This window comes from Indicator indicator, chromosome 26, assembly GCF_027791375.1.
Source record: "Indicator indicator isolate 239-I01 chromosome 26, UM_Iind_1.1, whole genome shotgun sequence".
Classification (NCBI taxonomy): Eukaryota; Metazoa; Chordata; class Aves; order Piciformes; family Indicatoridae; genus Indicator; species Indicator indicator.
The window spans coordinates 2,627,319-2,643,299 of NC_072035.1; the positions used below are offsets into that span (position 1 = coordinate 2,627,319).

The 15,981-nt window shown below is 41.7% G+C and overlaps 1 protein-coding gene across 1 annotated transcript in view; it reads left to right on the forward strand.

Annotated features, from left to right (window-relative positions):
- The window catches only part of LOC128975786 (septin-2), a 40,322-nt gene extending 24,692 nt beyond the window's left edge, over positions 1 to 15,630 (forward strand). The window contains exons 12-13 of the mRNA XM_054392820.1: positions 6,326 to 6,419; positions 14,879 to 15,630. Of these exons, the coding sequence (XP_054248795.1) occupies positions 6,326 to 6,394 (69 nt within the window). The 3' untranslated portion in view covers positions 6,395 to 6,419; positions 14,879 to 15,630. The remainder of the gene's footprint in view (positions 1 to 6,325; positions 6,420 to 14,878) is intronic.
- The last annotated feature ends 351 nt before the right edge of the window (positions 15,631 to 15,981 follow it).

Sequence of the window (15,981 nt, forward strand, 5' to 3'; positions counted from 1 at the left end):
ATGAACTGCCTCCAGTTTACTGCTGTGTGTGTGAAACAACAGTCACCGTCAGCTGATTGCCAGGAGTACTGCTTGCTTTGTAAATGTCAAGAGCATTGTTTGGAAATGTTTCATGGGAATTTGGGGGTATTTGGGGGTATTTTTTCTATTGTGGTGGGGGGGGTGTGGTTTTTTTATTGTTATTGGTTTTGTTTTGTGTTTTTGTTTTGTTTTTTAACCTCCTTAATGCTTCTAAGATGAAGGATTTCCAGGCTGAAAGATTTGGGGCTGTTCAGCCTGGAGAAGAGAAGGCGGCTCTGGGGAGACCCTATAGCTACATTTCAATATCTAAAGAGGACATACAGGAAGGCTGGGGAGGGACTGTTTAGAAGGGCTAAGAGTGACAAGGCGAGGGGCAATGGTTTGAAACTGGAGGATTTTAGGTTGGACATTAGGAGGAAGTTCACCACAGTGAGAGTGATGAAATACTGGAACAGGTTGCCCAGGGATGTGATCGAGGCCCCATCCCTGGAGACATTCAAGATCAGACTGGATGTGGCCCTGGGCAGCTTGATCTAGTTGGAGGTGTCCCTGCTGGCTCTAGGGGGGTTGGACAAGAGGACCTTTGAGGGGACTTTCCAACCCAGTGCAGTCTTTGAATCTGTAAAGAATCAGGCAGTATACTTAGAGAATTTAAATCATTACTGTTTCTCTTGTTATTTGCACTATATAAATTCCATGTTTTGTAGCTAAACAGAAACTTGGGTCCTTAGCAAATTCTTTGTCTTAAAATTTCTGTCTGAAAAAATTACCCTATAACCATTTTCCCTGGAAAATGCTGCTGTGTCAGGCACATTACTATAGCCTGCTCTATTCTGACCCCCTTTCTGTTAATGTATATATAGTACTTTTATTTCTATAGTTATGGCATTTATTTTTCTTTATATAATATAGCTAAAGGCTTGAAGTCTTGAATTTCTTTGAGGGCAGTCTCTGAAAGATTCCTCTGGGAGTAATCATCTCTGAATAACTGCTGCTGAAGTTACAGAGGATTAGATCAGAACTTGAAAAAACAAATAGATTTTTAACTTCTGTGTTCTATTGTCCCAAAGAGATCAAGAGGCTCTACTGAATCTTCTGTACATAAGCCACTATGAAATCCCTTCATCCATATCATCCCTAAGGTTCAGACTGGGAAAAGTATGGGGAGGAAAGAGGCACAAAGGAAATGGGCTTGCATTCCATGGCCTTTGCAGAGAAAACAAATATCCATTTCCCCTCCGATTTTGCATTCCCATCAGTAATGGTGCTTGAAGTTCTATTTACAGTTTGGTGAGGTTTATATAACCTTGGAAGGAATGAATGCTTGGGCTGGTGCCAGGATCATCTTTAGCAAGGCATCACTTTTGCTAAATGAATTTGTATTATTCCAAAGTTCAGCAATTTGGAATTGCTAATCTGTCATTTTGAATTTCTTGCTCAGTCTGGTGGTGCTTTTTGCTTAATTTGCAAGTGATGAGCTGTTTTTTCTGAGCTGGGAAGTGGAAATAAGAATAAAGGGACCCATGTTCTTCACTCTACATCTGCTGGAGTCCAGCTGATTTTGATGTTGTAAGCACAAGCTTATGAAAGTTTGTAGTACTGTTCCACACTCTTTATACTCTGAAAATATCTCATAATAAAAACCTTTCAAATTTTTGAGAGGCAATACTTGCAGAAAAATGTTAAGCCATGGTTACATGATACAGGAACAAACTTCCTGATTTGCTTTTTTTCCAGTGAGCAGCCCTGAGGCTTTGGACAATTCCCTTTGCTCCACTGTCTTCAGTGGGGTTAGGCAGCAGCAGGCTGAATATAGGAGAATAAATCACAATGTTGAAATTCTTTTCTGTCCTTCAGCTTTCTGAATGTGTTTAATCCTTTATCAGATGAGATGAAGAACCCTGGGTCAGCATGGGGGTCAGTGTGGGGACAGCCTGCTGTGGTGTGGGGCTGCTAGTCAGGGGTATAGCAGCAGCCCTGTGGGTAGGTGAGGATTTGGTGTAACTGCCTGCTATGGCAGGTATTTGTGTAAGTGCTTTCTTGAAAGATAAGGTGAGAACTTCCACGTGGAGAGACAATGTGACTGCTGATGGAGGCCTGCAGACCTGAGGGAATAAAAACAGCTCTGAGGTTTAATTTGTGTGGTGGGATGGTGTTGCCTAGTACCAGGGGAAGCAGGTGGGCTTTGTGCAGAATGTTTCAGCCTTCATCTGTGAAGAGAATCATAGAGGTACAGTCTCAGTCCTGGGAGAACATCATCAGATGAAACCCATAGTAAGCAATTAACAATGGGAATCCCTTGGGAGCTGGAATGATGTACTCTTTTTTTTTTTTTAATTGCTTTTTTTTGTCCTTTTGAGTTGTTCTTTGAAGGAACAACATTTGCTGCCTATGTAGACCACTGGGTATGGCTGGAGTGACTTCTGCTGTATAAAATGTGTCCCATGAAAGACAAATGCCAAGATAAATACCTTGGTGGTAGCCCCTTTCTTAATATAGTGACTTTGTCAGGAGTATTTTTCCTGTCTTCAGTTAACAAGATTAGTTGTACTCTTTGGTATTGGAAGTATTTTTAACCAGCAGCAACTGTCATGGGAACATCCTGGTGTACTAGAAAATCGACTGTCTGCGCTTTTCCATCCTGCCCAGTTCTTGCAGCCTCTTCCCATATGAACTTTCTGTGCGAAGACAGGGGCAGAAATAATCATACTTGGTATGGGGAGGGGAAACATGTCAGTAAGGTGGAGATATGGTTTGTTTTTTAACATTTCTTATGCTGTGATAGCTGTAGGACTGTCACCAAAAAGCCACTCACCTTGTTCAGACAGGAGCAGTGCTTGTTTGTGTTCTGGGCAAAATATACTGCAGATGAAGCCTGGAAGGTAGAACAAAGCTGTGTGCCTTGCTTTGTTAGTGATGTGGAAGCCATTAGGAAGCTGTATGGGTCACTTTTAACTCTTTACTCTTAACTCTTATGTTTGTTTCTTTTCTGTATTTCTGCAGTATTTGTGTGATCACTACCCAGGAGTTATATGATAGCTTGAAGTAACTTTTTGTCCTGACATAAGTAAACTCAATGGAGTTTACACCACGGTTAAGTTTACCTTTTTGAATTTTTGATATCTGGAAATTCACAGGAATTGTTTAACAGATTTCCAAACATTGTTTCCTAGCTTCGTTTTCATCATATGCACTGACCCTTGTGCTGTCATGTAGTCTCCTTTCTTTAGGGGATGAGTGCAGAATACATTAGTGCTGCTCTTGCAAGTGAGAGGGTTTACTGCTGAGCAAGATCAAAGTCATAATATGCCCTTGATGATCATAATCCTCAGCAGCAAAGGGACCACAGATGTTGATAGGACATCAATTATAGTCCTAAGTGTGCTCTTTTACATTCACCTGTATTAAGGGGAAAGATGGTTTCTTTCTGTGTAGTAGAAGATGAAGTAAGGTGAAGCTGTGCAAGATGTTTTTAGCTTGTATTGTAATGTGTAGGAGTGGTTCTTACATCCTGTCCTACACTTGAAGAGGAATTGTGGAAGAGATTGGCACTTTGAGTACGGTACAGCTTGATTCTTCCTTTAGTTTTAATTTTACACTCAAGCTGACAGCACTCTTACTGTGCAAATCAGCTTCTCTCCAGATAATTGTGTGTACCCTCTCTAGGTTCAGTTATTACCTCTAACTTTAGCCCTGTAGTTATGCAGCCAGGGTGCAGTGTGTGGTACCTATCACCGCTCATGATAGACATGGGGCTGTTGATTGCAGAGAAAGTCGACATGACCAGGCAATGTGTGCTTGCAGCCCAGAGGGTCAACCATATCCTGGGCTGCATCAGGATAAGCATGACCAGCAGGTTAAGGGAGGTGATTCCCTGTCTCCATTCTATTGAGGCCCCACCTGGAGGATTGTGTTCAGCTCTGGGGTTCCCAGCATAAGGACATGAACCTGTTGGAGCAAGTTCCTAGGAGGGCCACAAAGATCATTAAGGGCCTAGGGCACCTCTTCTGTGAAGACAGGCTGAGGGGGTTCTTCAGCCTGGAGATGGGAAGGTTCCAGGGAGACCTTAATAGCAGCCTTCCAGTATCTAAATGTGGCTAACAAGAGAGCTGGAGAGAGCCTTTTTACAAGGGCACATGGTGACAGGGACAAGGGATAACGGCTTTAAACTGAGAGTAGGTTTAAATTAGGTGTAAGGAAGTCGTTCCTAACCATGAAGTTGATGAGTCATTGCAACAGTTTACCCAGAGAAGTTGTGGATGCCCCATTCCTGGAAGTGTTTAAAGCCAGGTTGGATGGAGTTTGAACACCCTGGTCTAGTGGAAGGTGTCCATGCCCATGGCAGGGGTTTGGAACTAGATCGTTAAGGTCACTTCCAGCCCCAACCATTCTATAATTCTGTAATGAATGAGATTAACACTCTACCAGTAGATTTCCAAAACACCACATGGAAATGGAGAAAGAAAATCCTACAGTCTTAATGTTAGAGCAGAGTAGCTCTCCTAGTGCTTTTATTCTACCTTACATTTGAGTCATGCAGCATCTGATTTCTGTCATGGTGTGGACATATTTTTATCAATTAAGGTTAAGAAAATGTGAGACTCAAAGCTATATTAAGTCTTAAAATGTGCTATTGGTTATTAGCAGAATGCTGTTTTTGAGCAGTCACCGTAATACATGTGCAGCAGTATCTCCCCCTGTGATTACTGAATGGTTTCTATTTTGGGAATGTTTCATGGCTCAGCTTGGAGTGCTCTTAGGAAAGCTCAAGTAGGCAAGCTTCCAAAAAAGCTGCTTTTCTATTCTGATGGTAATTCTGCAGAGACAGCTCAAAAGACCAGGTGTTTTGTATTTTTACAAGTTGATCTTTTCTTGGACCATGGAATAAATGCAATTCTCATTTCCAAGATGTTCTGCTTTTCCCCCCTCTCCTTCCTGCAGCATTATGCTGTCTTTTTAATCAGAAGTTTTTTGTCTGAAGTGTTTAACAGAGCAGTGTAGGTAGGTATGTAATGAACGTTACAGACTTAGCAGCATCTCACACTGCTCCTGTGTGAATCTCCTTTTGTTGGAATGTGTCAGTGCTGCAGTCACAGGAGCTGGAATTAGCCTCTGCTGAACCCTGTGAGGCTGCAGCAAGAAGATAAATACCTGAAGGGGGCCTACAAGAAGTCCACAGAGGGACTGTTTTCAAAGGCCTGTAGGGATAGGATGAAGGGTAATGGTTTGAAATTAGAGAGGAGGAGATTTAGATTGGATGTTAGGAACAAGTTCTGCACCTTGAGGATGGTGGAACACTAGAATAGGTTGCCCAGGGAGGGAGTTGTTGCCCCATCCCTGGAGATATTCCAGGTCAGACTTGAAAAGGCTCTGAGCAACCTGTTCCAGTGTTTCACCAGCCTCACTGTAAAGATTTTCTTCCTAATCTCCAGTCTAAATCTTGTTGTGTAAAAGTTGTGTATTTGGAGCTTCCCCACTTGCATCTGGAAGGAAACACCTAGTTATTTGTAAACCAAATTAGAGGTATTTGCATGTACGTTTTGAAAATCTCTTTTAGTGTTTCTTATTCTTTCTTAGAAACATTGGGGTTTGTGGTTTGGGGTTTTTTGGCCTTTTTTCCCTTTTTTGGTTTTTTTTTTTTCTTTTGGAGGAAAAGAAGGATGTTATACTTAATTGGCCTTTTCTGAGAAGAAAATGTAACTTATTAAAAAAAGCCTTTAAAAAACCCCAGTTATTTCCAGGAAAGGTCATTGTGTAGATATCAGTGCTTAATATGTTTAGTCTGTCCTTCCAAAATTTTGTAAACATCTTTCTATTTTGCTTTTGATGTAGTTTTGTTTCTTAAATTCTGTCTGCATGTTGCTTGGCTGTTAACTCTGCAAATTGTGGTTAAGCAGATACTGCTGCTAAGAAGATGAGGATTCATACATGATACTGCGCTTCGAGCACTCACGTCAGAACAAAGCTGCTTCAGCTCACTCAAGCAGTGTTATCTCTGTCCGTGTTGTCTTTATTGTGGGTGAAATGCTAAGACACAGGTCTGCAAGCTTCAGAAGATTTGGATTTTATTGCTTGATTTTCATTCTCAATGTTCTTACAAATCTTCCGGGAAAGTCAGATGTATTCCATTAACGAATCTGCGATGGGAAGAGCAAAGCAGTCAATGACGTGAATTATTCTAATGTTTCCAGTTTATAAAGGAGCAAATCGCATCTGTGTTCAACCATGCAAGGAAAGGATTAAGTTTTGGATTTTGAATTCCTCAGGAAATTGTTTGAAACCTGTGGGTGTTTTTCTCTTGCAGCTGCGCCGCATGCAGGAGATGATTGCACAGATGCAAGCCCAAATGAGAATGAAGCCTGGTGATGATTAAGATATTTAAGATCTGGATGCATCAGGTATGACTTTTCTGGATTGTTTACTCCCTGTATTTAAGATTTCTAAAATTCTGATTGTGAGACCCCCACCTCGAATACGGCATCCGGTTCTGATGTCCTCGTCATAAGAAGGACACAGACCTGTTGGGAGTGAGGCCAGAGGAGGGCACAAAGATGATCCTAGGGCTGGAGCACCTCTGCTACGAGAACAGGCTGAGGGAGCTGGGCTTGTTCAGCCTAGAGAAGACTCTGGGGTAACCTTAGAGTTGCATTCCAACATCTGAAGGGATCCTACAGGAAGGTTCGGGGGACTTTTCATAAGGGTGTCTAGCAATAGGAAAATGGGGAATGGTTTGAAGTTGAGGGAGAGCAGGTTTAGACTGGATCTTAGGGAGAAGCTCTTCAGTACGACGGTGGTGAGACTCGGGAAAAGGTTGCCCAGGGAGGGTGTGGATGCTTCCTCCCTAAGGGTGTGCAAGGCCAGGTTGGATGAGACATTGAGCAGCCAAGTCTGGTAGAGAGGTGTCCCTGCCCATTGCGGGGAGGTTGGAGTAGATGATCTCTGAGGTCCCTTCCAGCCTGAGCCATTCTGTGAATTTTGCACTTTGGACTTTTACAGTACTTACAGAGAAAAATGGGGTGATGTTCTGGGGAGATTAGAAAAAAATTAAATTCTGCAGATGTTACCTTTCCAGCTTTTTTTAAGACCTGTAAATGCTTATCTTCAGTGCCTTATTTTTGGATCATCCAGATTTGTTAGCAAAAACTACTCAGAAAATTATTTGGAGTATATATAAACTAAAGTTAGAGTGTTTGAGGGCATGAAGGCTGATGAACTTTGAGCAGTTTTTTTCAAGGAACCAAACAAAATCAGAGACAGTCTGGTTACATGTAGTGAACACAGACTGCCTTAATGTCGTACATGATGTATTAGGTGGGATCAGAGTGAGTGAAGAGCAAAATTCTTGAAGCAGGTATTCATGCTTTCTTCAGAATGCAGCACTTCTGGCATAGTTTTTCTTTTAAATGCAAGAATAAAAAATGGAAGGATATGAGGAGTCTTGTTGCTTAATGCTTCAGTTTAATACTCTAGTTGTGATTGCTGGTCTTCTGGAATGTAAAGCTTGAATAAAATGGATTATATTATCCCTTATGACCTTGTGGCAACTGCCAACATTCCAAGCCTAAAATAAGGAGATTTTTTTGTTGTTGTTGTTGCCTTTATTTGAACCTTCAGCCTTCCTGTTTATATTAAAAAAAAAAAAGGTCTCCTAAGGAATAAACTTACTCACTGGATTTGTCTTTAAGCAGATGTTGATGATTTTACTAGTATGTGCATGGTGATCTTTGAGTTGAGGAGAAAAAAATAATTCAAACTCAGGTTTCTTGTCACAGTTCCAAGTCTTGCATATAGAGAAGTCTTCACATCATGTCTTCCAATTTCCATACTAGGATCCAGTAGAAAATCTAAACACTGAGGATAGATTTGTGGCTGACCATGCAGCGTATGCAATAGCAGTATCTGACACAGAGCTCTCACTTCCCCAGACAGGAGCTGGTAATTATGCAGCCTGCTAAATATTTGAGTCTGAACTGGAGGTCCCAAGTTTTCATGATGGCTTTGTTATCACGTGGCCAAACTGACAGCTTGTGAAAATGGCTGTTTGATGCAGGCAACCTGATGTAGTATAAATTATTATTATTGTTTTTTGCAAAGGAGCTCAGTCCTTTCTGAGACTTACAAATCACATCTGACATCCTTTAAAGGGATGGTAAGAAAAGTCCCTCACCCTAAATCTAGCAGAATTGTCCATAGCTGTTGCTTGCAGAGCATAGGATGGCAAATGATAGAAATCTAGTCAGAGCTCTTCAGTTCCTAGATACTGGATTTGCTGTGAGATCAGTATCTGAGGGCTCATAGGATGCAGTATTCCCACTAATGGGTAGCCAGTTATGGCACTAGAATTCAGTTTTGCACAGCTTCTGGGCCTACTGGGTATGGCATTTGTAAAAACCAAGTTGGAGCAGGGTTTGTCCCAGGCTGAATTTGCAGCCATGGATACATCAGCAAGCAGTTGTGAGCATGCTCACGTGCATCCAAGTGAAGTGTTAGTCTGTAGATGCTTTACATTGCTAATGTGGAATACATTTTGGACCACTGAATGTGGTAAGCAGGAGAACTTTGCAGATTTAACTGTCTGCATGGTCTTGTCATTTAGTTTGAACTAAATCTTAAGGAAGTTACTTGGTCTGCAGGTTGAAAGAGGTGATTCTGCCACTCTGCTCTGCTCTGGTGAGACCTCACCTGGAGTACTGTGTCCAGCTCTGTGGTCCCAACACAAGAGACATGGACCTGCTGGAGCAGGTCCAGAGGAGGGCCACAAAGGTGATCAGAGGGCTGGAGCACCTCTGCTATGAAGAGAGGGTTAAAGAAGTGAGGCTGTTCAGAAGGGCTTGGAGTGACAGGATGTGGGGCAACAGTTTGAAACTGGAGCAGGGGAGATTTGGGTTGGACATCAGAAGGAAGTTCTGCACAATGAGAGTGGTGAAACACTGGAACAGGTTGCCCAGGGATGTGGTTGAGGCCCCATTCCTGGAGACATTCAAGACCAGAGTGGATGTGGCCCTGCGCAGCTTGATCTAGTTGGAGGTGTCCCTGCTGACTGCAGGGGGAGGTTGGACAAGATGATCTTTGTCCCTTGCAACCCAATGCAGTCTGTGAATCTGTCTGAAATACTGAATGTGAGCGTATTTGAGAAGGATTTGAATGAGATCTTCCTATGTGGAGGTTCTACTGTTTCTTTGGACTCTGCTAAACTACCTTTTTGCAGCTGCTATAGAAATTACATTGTCTGACAGGAAAGATTTTTGAACTTCTTTTGTGCTAGCCTTGAGTTATTGATTGATAAACTTTTAGTGTAATTTGGCTGATGTGCACAGGCAGAATTGCAGTTGCAGTCCTGCTAAGCCCCAGCATTGCTGTGTGATCCTGGCAGCCTGTTGAAGTGAATCCTCAGTTAGAACTTGGCCTTAGGGAAGTTTCTCTTCTGCACGTTAAGTGACTTTGCAGTTTAGGAGGAATGATGGTTTCAACCTTCAGCATTCCCATCAGATTTGTTTGCTGTGTTTTTTTTTTTTAGGGCACTATTTCCAGAGAAACCAGGAAACTTGTAATTAACACAGTAGGTAACAGAACCAAACTGGCAAGGAATTTCCATGTACTTCATAGCAATCTTTTTGTTCTATTCAAGCTCATCTCAAACATCTGTCAGGTTCTAGTTTTACAAGGATCAGTTCTGCAAGTGAAAGCAGTCTCCTCTGTTTGCTCCTTTGACCCTTATCTTTCTGCTGAGAAAAATACCCAAGTTTGTAGATGATTTATGTAAAAAAAAACCACTTTCACTCTTTGGATTAATAGAGATTATTTTTTTTTTCTTAAAAAGTCCCTTTAAAATATTTCCCCCCTTTGTAAAGCACAGATATAAAGATGTTTTCAGATATTTGGGGAAAAGAGGAGTAGGGTGTAAATACTTTCATAGGTGAGAGCTCAAGGTTAAACAGGAGGATAATGAAATGTGCTAATACCCAAAACCATGAGAAATACTTCTGATTTCAGATGTATTTCGAGGTGGGAAAAGATTGTTCAATGCTCTTGGGGTTTCTGGAAGGAGTCTGGCATTGCATAATGATTAAGAAGTGCTAAAGTCAAATCCTTGCCAAAAAGACTGATGAGTCTGTATTATCATTATGGGAAGACTGGAAGGTCTGGTTTGCCTGAACACTTTTGAATAGGGGCATCTTGAAAGGTTTTATGGAAATAGCAAAGGAGAATTTACTGGAAGCAGTTTCTTTTTACTTTCAAGGCTGGAGTAAGAGAAACCTAAAGGGAGTGTCAAAAGCAAAACTTATACAAAGGGAATATGTTCAGAGTTTCCAAAGAGAATGAACAGATTGCATGCTGTGGAGTAGTAGAAACCATAAAGGGAATGAAGAGGAGCAGTGGTGGAGAATGGGTTAGAGGTAGGAAAGGAAGATGACTTTGGGAACAGGAGTGACCAGTGTGTCAACTGCAGCTGACAAAAGGCTGTGAGTAAACCTGTTCTAGGAGATGATGGTGATGAAGAGCTTTGGAGAGCAGTCCTAGCAAAGGTGTTGAATTACACTTTTTTGTTCTTTCTTCCAAACATTTTGTAGCCTGTGTGTACAAACAGTGGATGTGGAGGTGTTTGCAGCAGGCAGTGAGAGTGCAGACAGCAGAATACTCCAGGAACAAGCAGGAATAATTGTATCTTTTTTCACCTTAAATTTTGATATACTAATCTTACAAGTCCATGTGAAGCATGATAAAGACTTGAAGACAAGCTTGATTTTGTTCAGATTTTTTTGCTTCTAAAATGCAAGACACTGCTGTAAACTGTAGGAGCTTAATGCTGCTTCTCCTTGACAGTTCAAATGAAGGATTGGAAAGGAAGGAGATGGAGGGGTGGAGTAAGATAACAAAAACTAAACCAGATTTAGATTCAGCTTTATTTGGATACTCCAGAATGCTTGTGAAATCAGCCTGCAGTAATTCCAACAGCATGTTTACCAATTTCTGAGCTTGTCCATCCCAGATGAACAATTATTACAACAAGCTGCAATTATTTTTTCAAATGAAGTGGTTATTGATGGGTGTTTCTTCCCTTTGTTTCTAAAAGTATATCTCTGCAATCTGTTTTCCTCTTGTTATTCTTACAAATCTGGATTGTCTCTCCCACTCAGCTTCAAGATCATACTGGGACAAACCAGTAACAGAAGCCAGCCTATGGAAAACAAATAGAGCCAGCTGGAAATGTAGTTATGATTAGGGAAGTCTGCTCAGAGAAAAACCAAGCATCTTACACTTAAAATATCTGTAGGATGTTGAAAATTCTTTTAATATAGCTTGTGGTTTCCACAAGTATTTGAAAGCCTCCTGAGCACACTGACACTGTTCTGATTCTTGGTGGGAGCAGTACTAAAAGCACCAAAGAGCTGGTTCTTCCTACCAACGAATTGACATCATTTAACAGAACAACACAAAGCACTGTCATAGCAACCAGCCTGCTAAGATGATGCTGCTGAAAGCTGAATTGATCTGATGAGAAATGTCATCTGAGGAAGTGAAGATCCTGTTGTAATCTTTGGCAGCTGAAATTGAGAGCCTAGAGAATGTGAAGCTTGGGCAAATACGTAGTATTTGGCACAAGTGCCTGGCACTGCCAGTGGCTGTTTCTCTGGCTCAGAAGAGCGCTCTCGTTCTCCAGCTCTTTTCAGTTCTTCTAACTGTGGAGTGGTTGAGCAAACCATGCACTGAAGGGCTAGCACAAGATTTTGTTTCCCTTAGATTAGACTTCTGATAGAAATTTTTCCTCTGCTACTGTACAGCTGAAGTGCTGAACTTGTGTGGCTCCATAGGACCTTAAAGGTTTTATAGAAAGGTCATAACAGGGTCCTCAAGAGCCACATTGTATGGAGAGCTAGGCAGGCTTCAGGTGAGTCATGTTATGGCTTCTAATCTTCAGTGTGTAGGACAGTAACACTTTCATTTGACTTTGTTAATCTATAAATAGTACCTTACATCTCCCTATTAAAACATACTGCTTTCAGTTGTGTTCCTGGAACATAATAAAAGACAGTGTTGTACTTGGACTGTGACCTTCTCTGTTCCACAGCATCTCTGCCTGTGGCCTTGGATGGAAAATAAGTTTTTCAAATCTTCCCAAATGGAAAAAAGGTAGCAGTGTTAGTCAGATCTGTAAACCTCCTGTTCCTCAATATTGGCTGGGTTTTGGCTTTTAAAGAAGCTGGCTTGGGTCTCTCAGTTCAAGAAGGACCTCAGGGACTGCTTTAAAGAGTCCAGCGCAGAGCCCCAAAGATGCTGAAGGGAGTGGAACCTTGTGAGGAAAGGCTGAGGAAGCTGAGGCTCTTCAGCTTGGAGCAGAGGAGCCTGAGGGGTGACCTCATTCATGTTGATAAAGATGTACAGGGCAATGTTGAGAGGATGGAGCCAGGCTCTGCTCAGTGATGTCCAATGATAGGACAAGGAGCAATGGGTGCAAGCTGGAGCAGAGGAGGTTCCTCATGAACATAAGAAAAAACATTTTCAATGTGAGAGTGCCAGAGCCCTGGAGCAGACTGCCCAGAGAGGTTGTGGAGTCTCCTTCTCTGGAGACATTCAAAACCTGCCTGGATGTGTTCCTGTGTGACCTGCTCTAGGTGATCCTGCTCTGTCAGGATGTTGGACTGGATGAGCTTTCCAGGTCCTTTCAAACCCCTAACATTCTGTGATTCTGTGATTTTTATCTGTCTGCACCTTCTGTATGAAAATTATCTGGGTTTTCTTAGGACTTATTCCTATAAGGAAAATTGTCTCCTAGCAGTAGTGGTTTATAATTTCTAACACTGTAGGATTGATGCATCTTATAAAGCACATTCCCATTGAGACCAGTTTCCAGAACTGCTGTTCTTAGAGAGGCAAGGAGAGAGAAATAGTCCCCAACACCTCCCAAAACAGTCTCTACTTTGCAAACTTAAAAGCATTCCAAGGAATGACACAGTGTTTGTAAAGCATAAAATGGAAAATATTGGGACACCTGCTAGCAAGTCTTTCTGATATGTTCACCTAGCAGAACTAGCTAAGAGGATGTTGTAGCCAATACTCTCTTTTTGGAAAGATGCCATTTCTCCAAATTCTTGCTCATGATTTGACACTCAAAGGGCTGTAGCTACAACATAAAATGGGTGTTACGTGAAGAAAAATAACTGACCAGTGAGTAAATATAACTGCTTATGAGGAGTTTCTCTCTTTGGGAATTCAGAAGTGTACCTAAAGAGATGTCAAGATCTGCCCTGCATTGTAGTGGTGTTCTTAGAAGCAGCTGAGAGACAAACCCATTCCTTCCCGAGGCTTTCAAAACCTTTACAAACACAGGATTGTGTGACCATGTGCATCAGGATGCAGGTGTACATCGTGCTGCTTCCTGAGCAAGTTTTGCTTTGATGACATACTGGAGAAATACATTGTCTGCCTGAAATGACAGTGTGAATTCACACTGCAGGTGGAGGTGTTTATTAAAGCTGTGTCTGGATGAGCACAGGGGGGCTGCAAGGTTAATTTGATAAAACTGGAGATTAGATTTGTAAAGAATGATATCAACATAATGTATCATACAATATTGTCTCAGAAGATTAGGAAGAAGGAGGAGCAGTGAATCCAAGTATGTTCTATGAACATGTAAATAATCTTGTTGCCAGTGCTGGTAACATCAATGCATAGCTGTGCTTCTAACCTGAACCTTCACGTTTATTGGAAATTCCAGCCTTTTTTGTGAGGGTGAAACCTCAGTTTCCATTTCCTCTGGAGGTATTTTCCCTAACGGAAGGGGGCAGGCAATGGCAGAAATTTAGCTTGGTTTTTATACTTTGAAGTAGAAGGTGGCACAGCATTGTGATGATGATTATTTGATTTTGTTAGCAGTGTAGGAATCTGGCTTTAAAGCCTTCATGCTGGCCTGTTCTGGTTGGTATGGGAAGTGGTGGCCTCCTTAGAATGTGAAGTAATTGTGTGTTGAACAGAATGGCAAAGAGCAAAGGTTCCTTTTGTCAGCTTTCCTTGCTCCTTATCCCCAGTGCAGTCTGGAGAAGTGTTGCAGTGTCCTGTAACAATGTTTTCTAGGATGTTTCTTTTTTCCACCCAGATTAATGTTTTGATTACACTACGTTTCTCCTGTTGGAAGTGAGTGGGTTTGGGACTGGAGAATTTGAGGTATCTCCTGTGTTCCAAATCTGACACAGCTTCTTAAAGCCAAATTTTCAGGGAAAATTGGAATTTGCTTTCTTTGTAGCAGCATTTTTGATTGACAAGTAACTGTAGAGCCATCAAAACCTGGGAGTTATGTTTGAAGTTGCAGAGCAGTATCCCTTCATTCAGCCATATAAATCCTGCTGTGTCAATGTGTGAAAAAATCCATCCATTTCCTCTTTTACCTAAGCAGTGTCATAACAGTTGTTTGTGCATGATGTCAGGTCTGCTGCTTTCTTTTAGCCCGTTAGTTTAGATAAGTGGATTTTATTTTCCTCACCAGAAGCAGCGCTCAGTACAACAGGCTGACTGCTGTTGGTATCTTGTGTGCGTTGCTGTCGAGATGTGCTGTAATGTAGTTCTTGGGCTCTTGCAGATGGGGGTGGGGGGGGAGGCCGTGTGTGCTTAAGTATATAACTAAAAATAGATTCTCACTTATGTGCTCTTTATTAGACATTTGTGATAAATATTTGGGGCCAAACTGCATCTGACTCAGCTGCTGTAGTTCCAGTGCAGGACCCTGTGATACAGTGACTGAAATACCCTGTTCCTTGGACTATGCTGCTTTGCTCGGAGGGGCTCCAGCTGCCCCAAGGGCTCTGACAGTGCTGAGAGTTTGTCCTTTCTAATGCTCTTTGTTTTCCACTTCTGTTCACAGCAGCATACAGGTCTCTAAGCGGATGGGTGCTGTGATTTCTTTGACGGAATGGTAACGTTGAAATGCAAAAGCCGGATGCCGCAGCTCAAGACCTGAGTGAAACACAGAGTCTGAAGATCGTGTTGTAAAATGGCTTGGCTTATATATTCCATGTTAATCAAGTATATTGTATCTCTTTTCTTTTGGGTAACACTATCTTCATACTTATCAATGTGGGCTTAGTATCCTTCCTATACCCTTTTATATCAAAACTGATAGAGTACACTGCTTGGACTAGTCGTCATGCTGGGTTTGAGGAGTTAGTCGTGGATCTGCTAGGTTGTTGTGGACAGTTTGTGATTAATACTGAAAGACTCGGTGGGCTGTTTACAGTAAACGTGTGTGTGTGTGTTCGCATAACTCACCTCCCCTTTGCAGTCATTGTGTATCATCATCAGTTTTTCCTAATTTCTCTCTGCTTTGATTAGTTTTGAAGCTTCATCTCTGGTGGTTTCTATTTGTGTCAGCTGATTCACCAGTGATGCAAAGAAGCTGACTTTCCTAAATCATCGTGCCTTAACGTACCATAAACACTACACATGCCAACAACTCCTGAAGACGGCTCTGAAGGTTTGTCTTCAGGTCTCCAGCATTGATTGCAAGAATTTCTGTCGCAGGCATTTTTATCTGTCAGCTGAGTGGTGGCATGTACTGAATTTTTTTATATACCGGAACACTAATTTTCATTCAAGTTTTGTAATAAATTGTACGGATGTGGAAAATGTTGAATTTCAAGGTGATTTCTGTTGTTCTTTTTGGAGTTTGTCTTTTTTAATCTAATCTGTGAGATGTTGTAATGGCATCATGCATGGTGCATATTCACAAGAATTGGGATCTTGACCCTGGGAAAACGAAGGCATTTTCTAGAATGTCTACATGCAAGCTGCTTTGATTTCATTTCAAAACAACTTTAAAGGTGTTTTAACTGGAAGTTGGGTAGCAAGGCTTTGCATCTACTGTTTTCCACAGCTCATTAGGTACCTACTGACATACTTTAGTTGGGTAAACACTTTGGAAAATCAGATTGCACACCTTAGTTTCTAAATTCATAGATGTTGCCATCT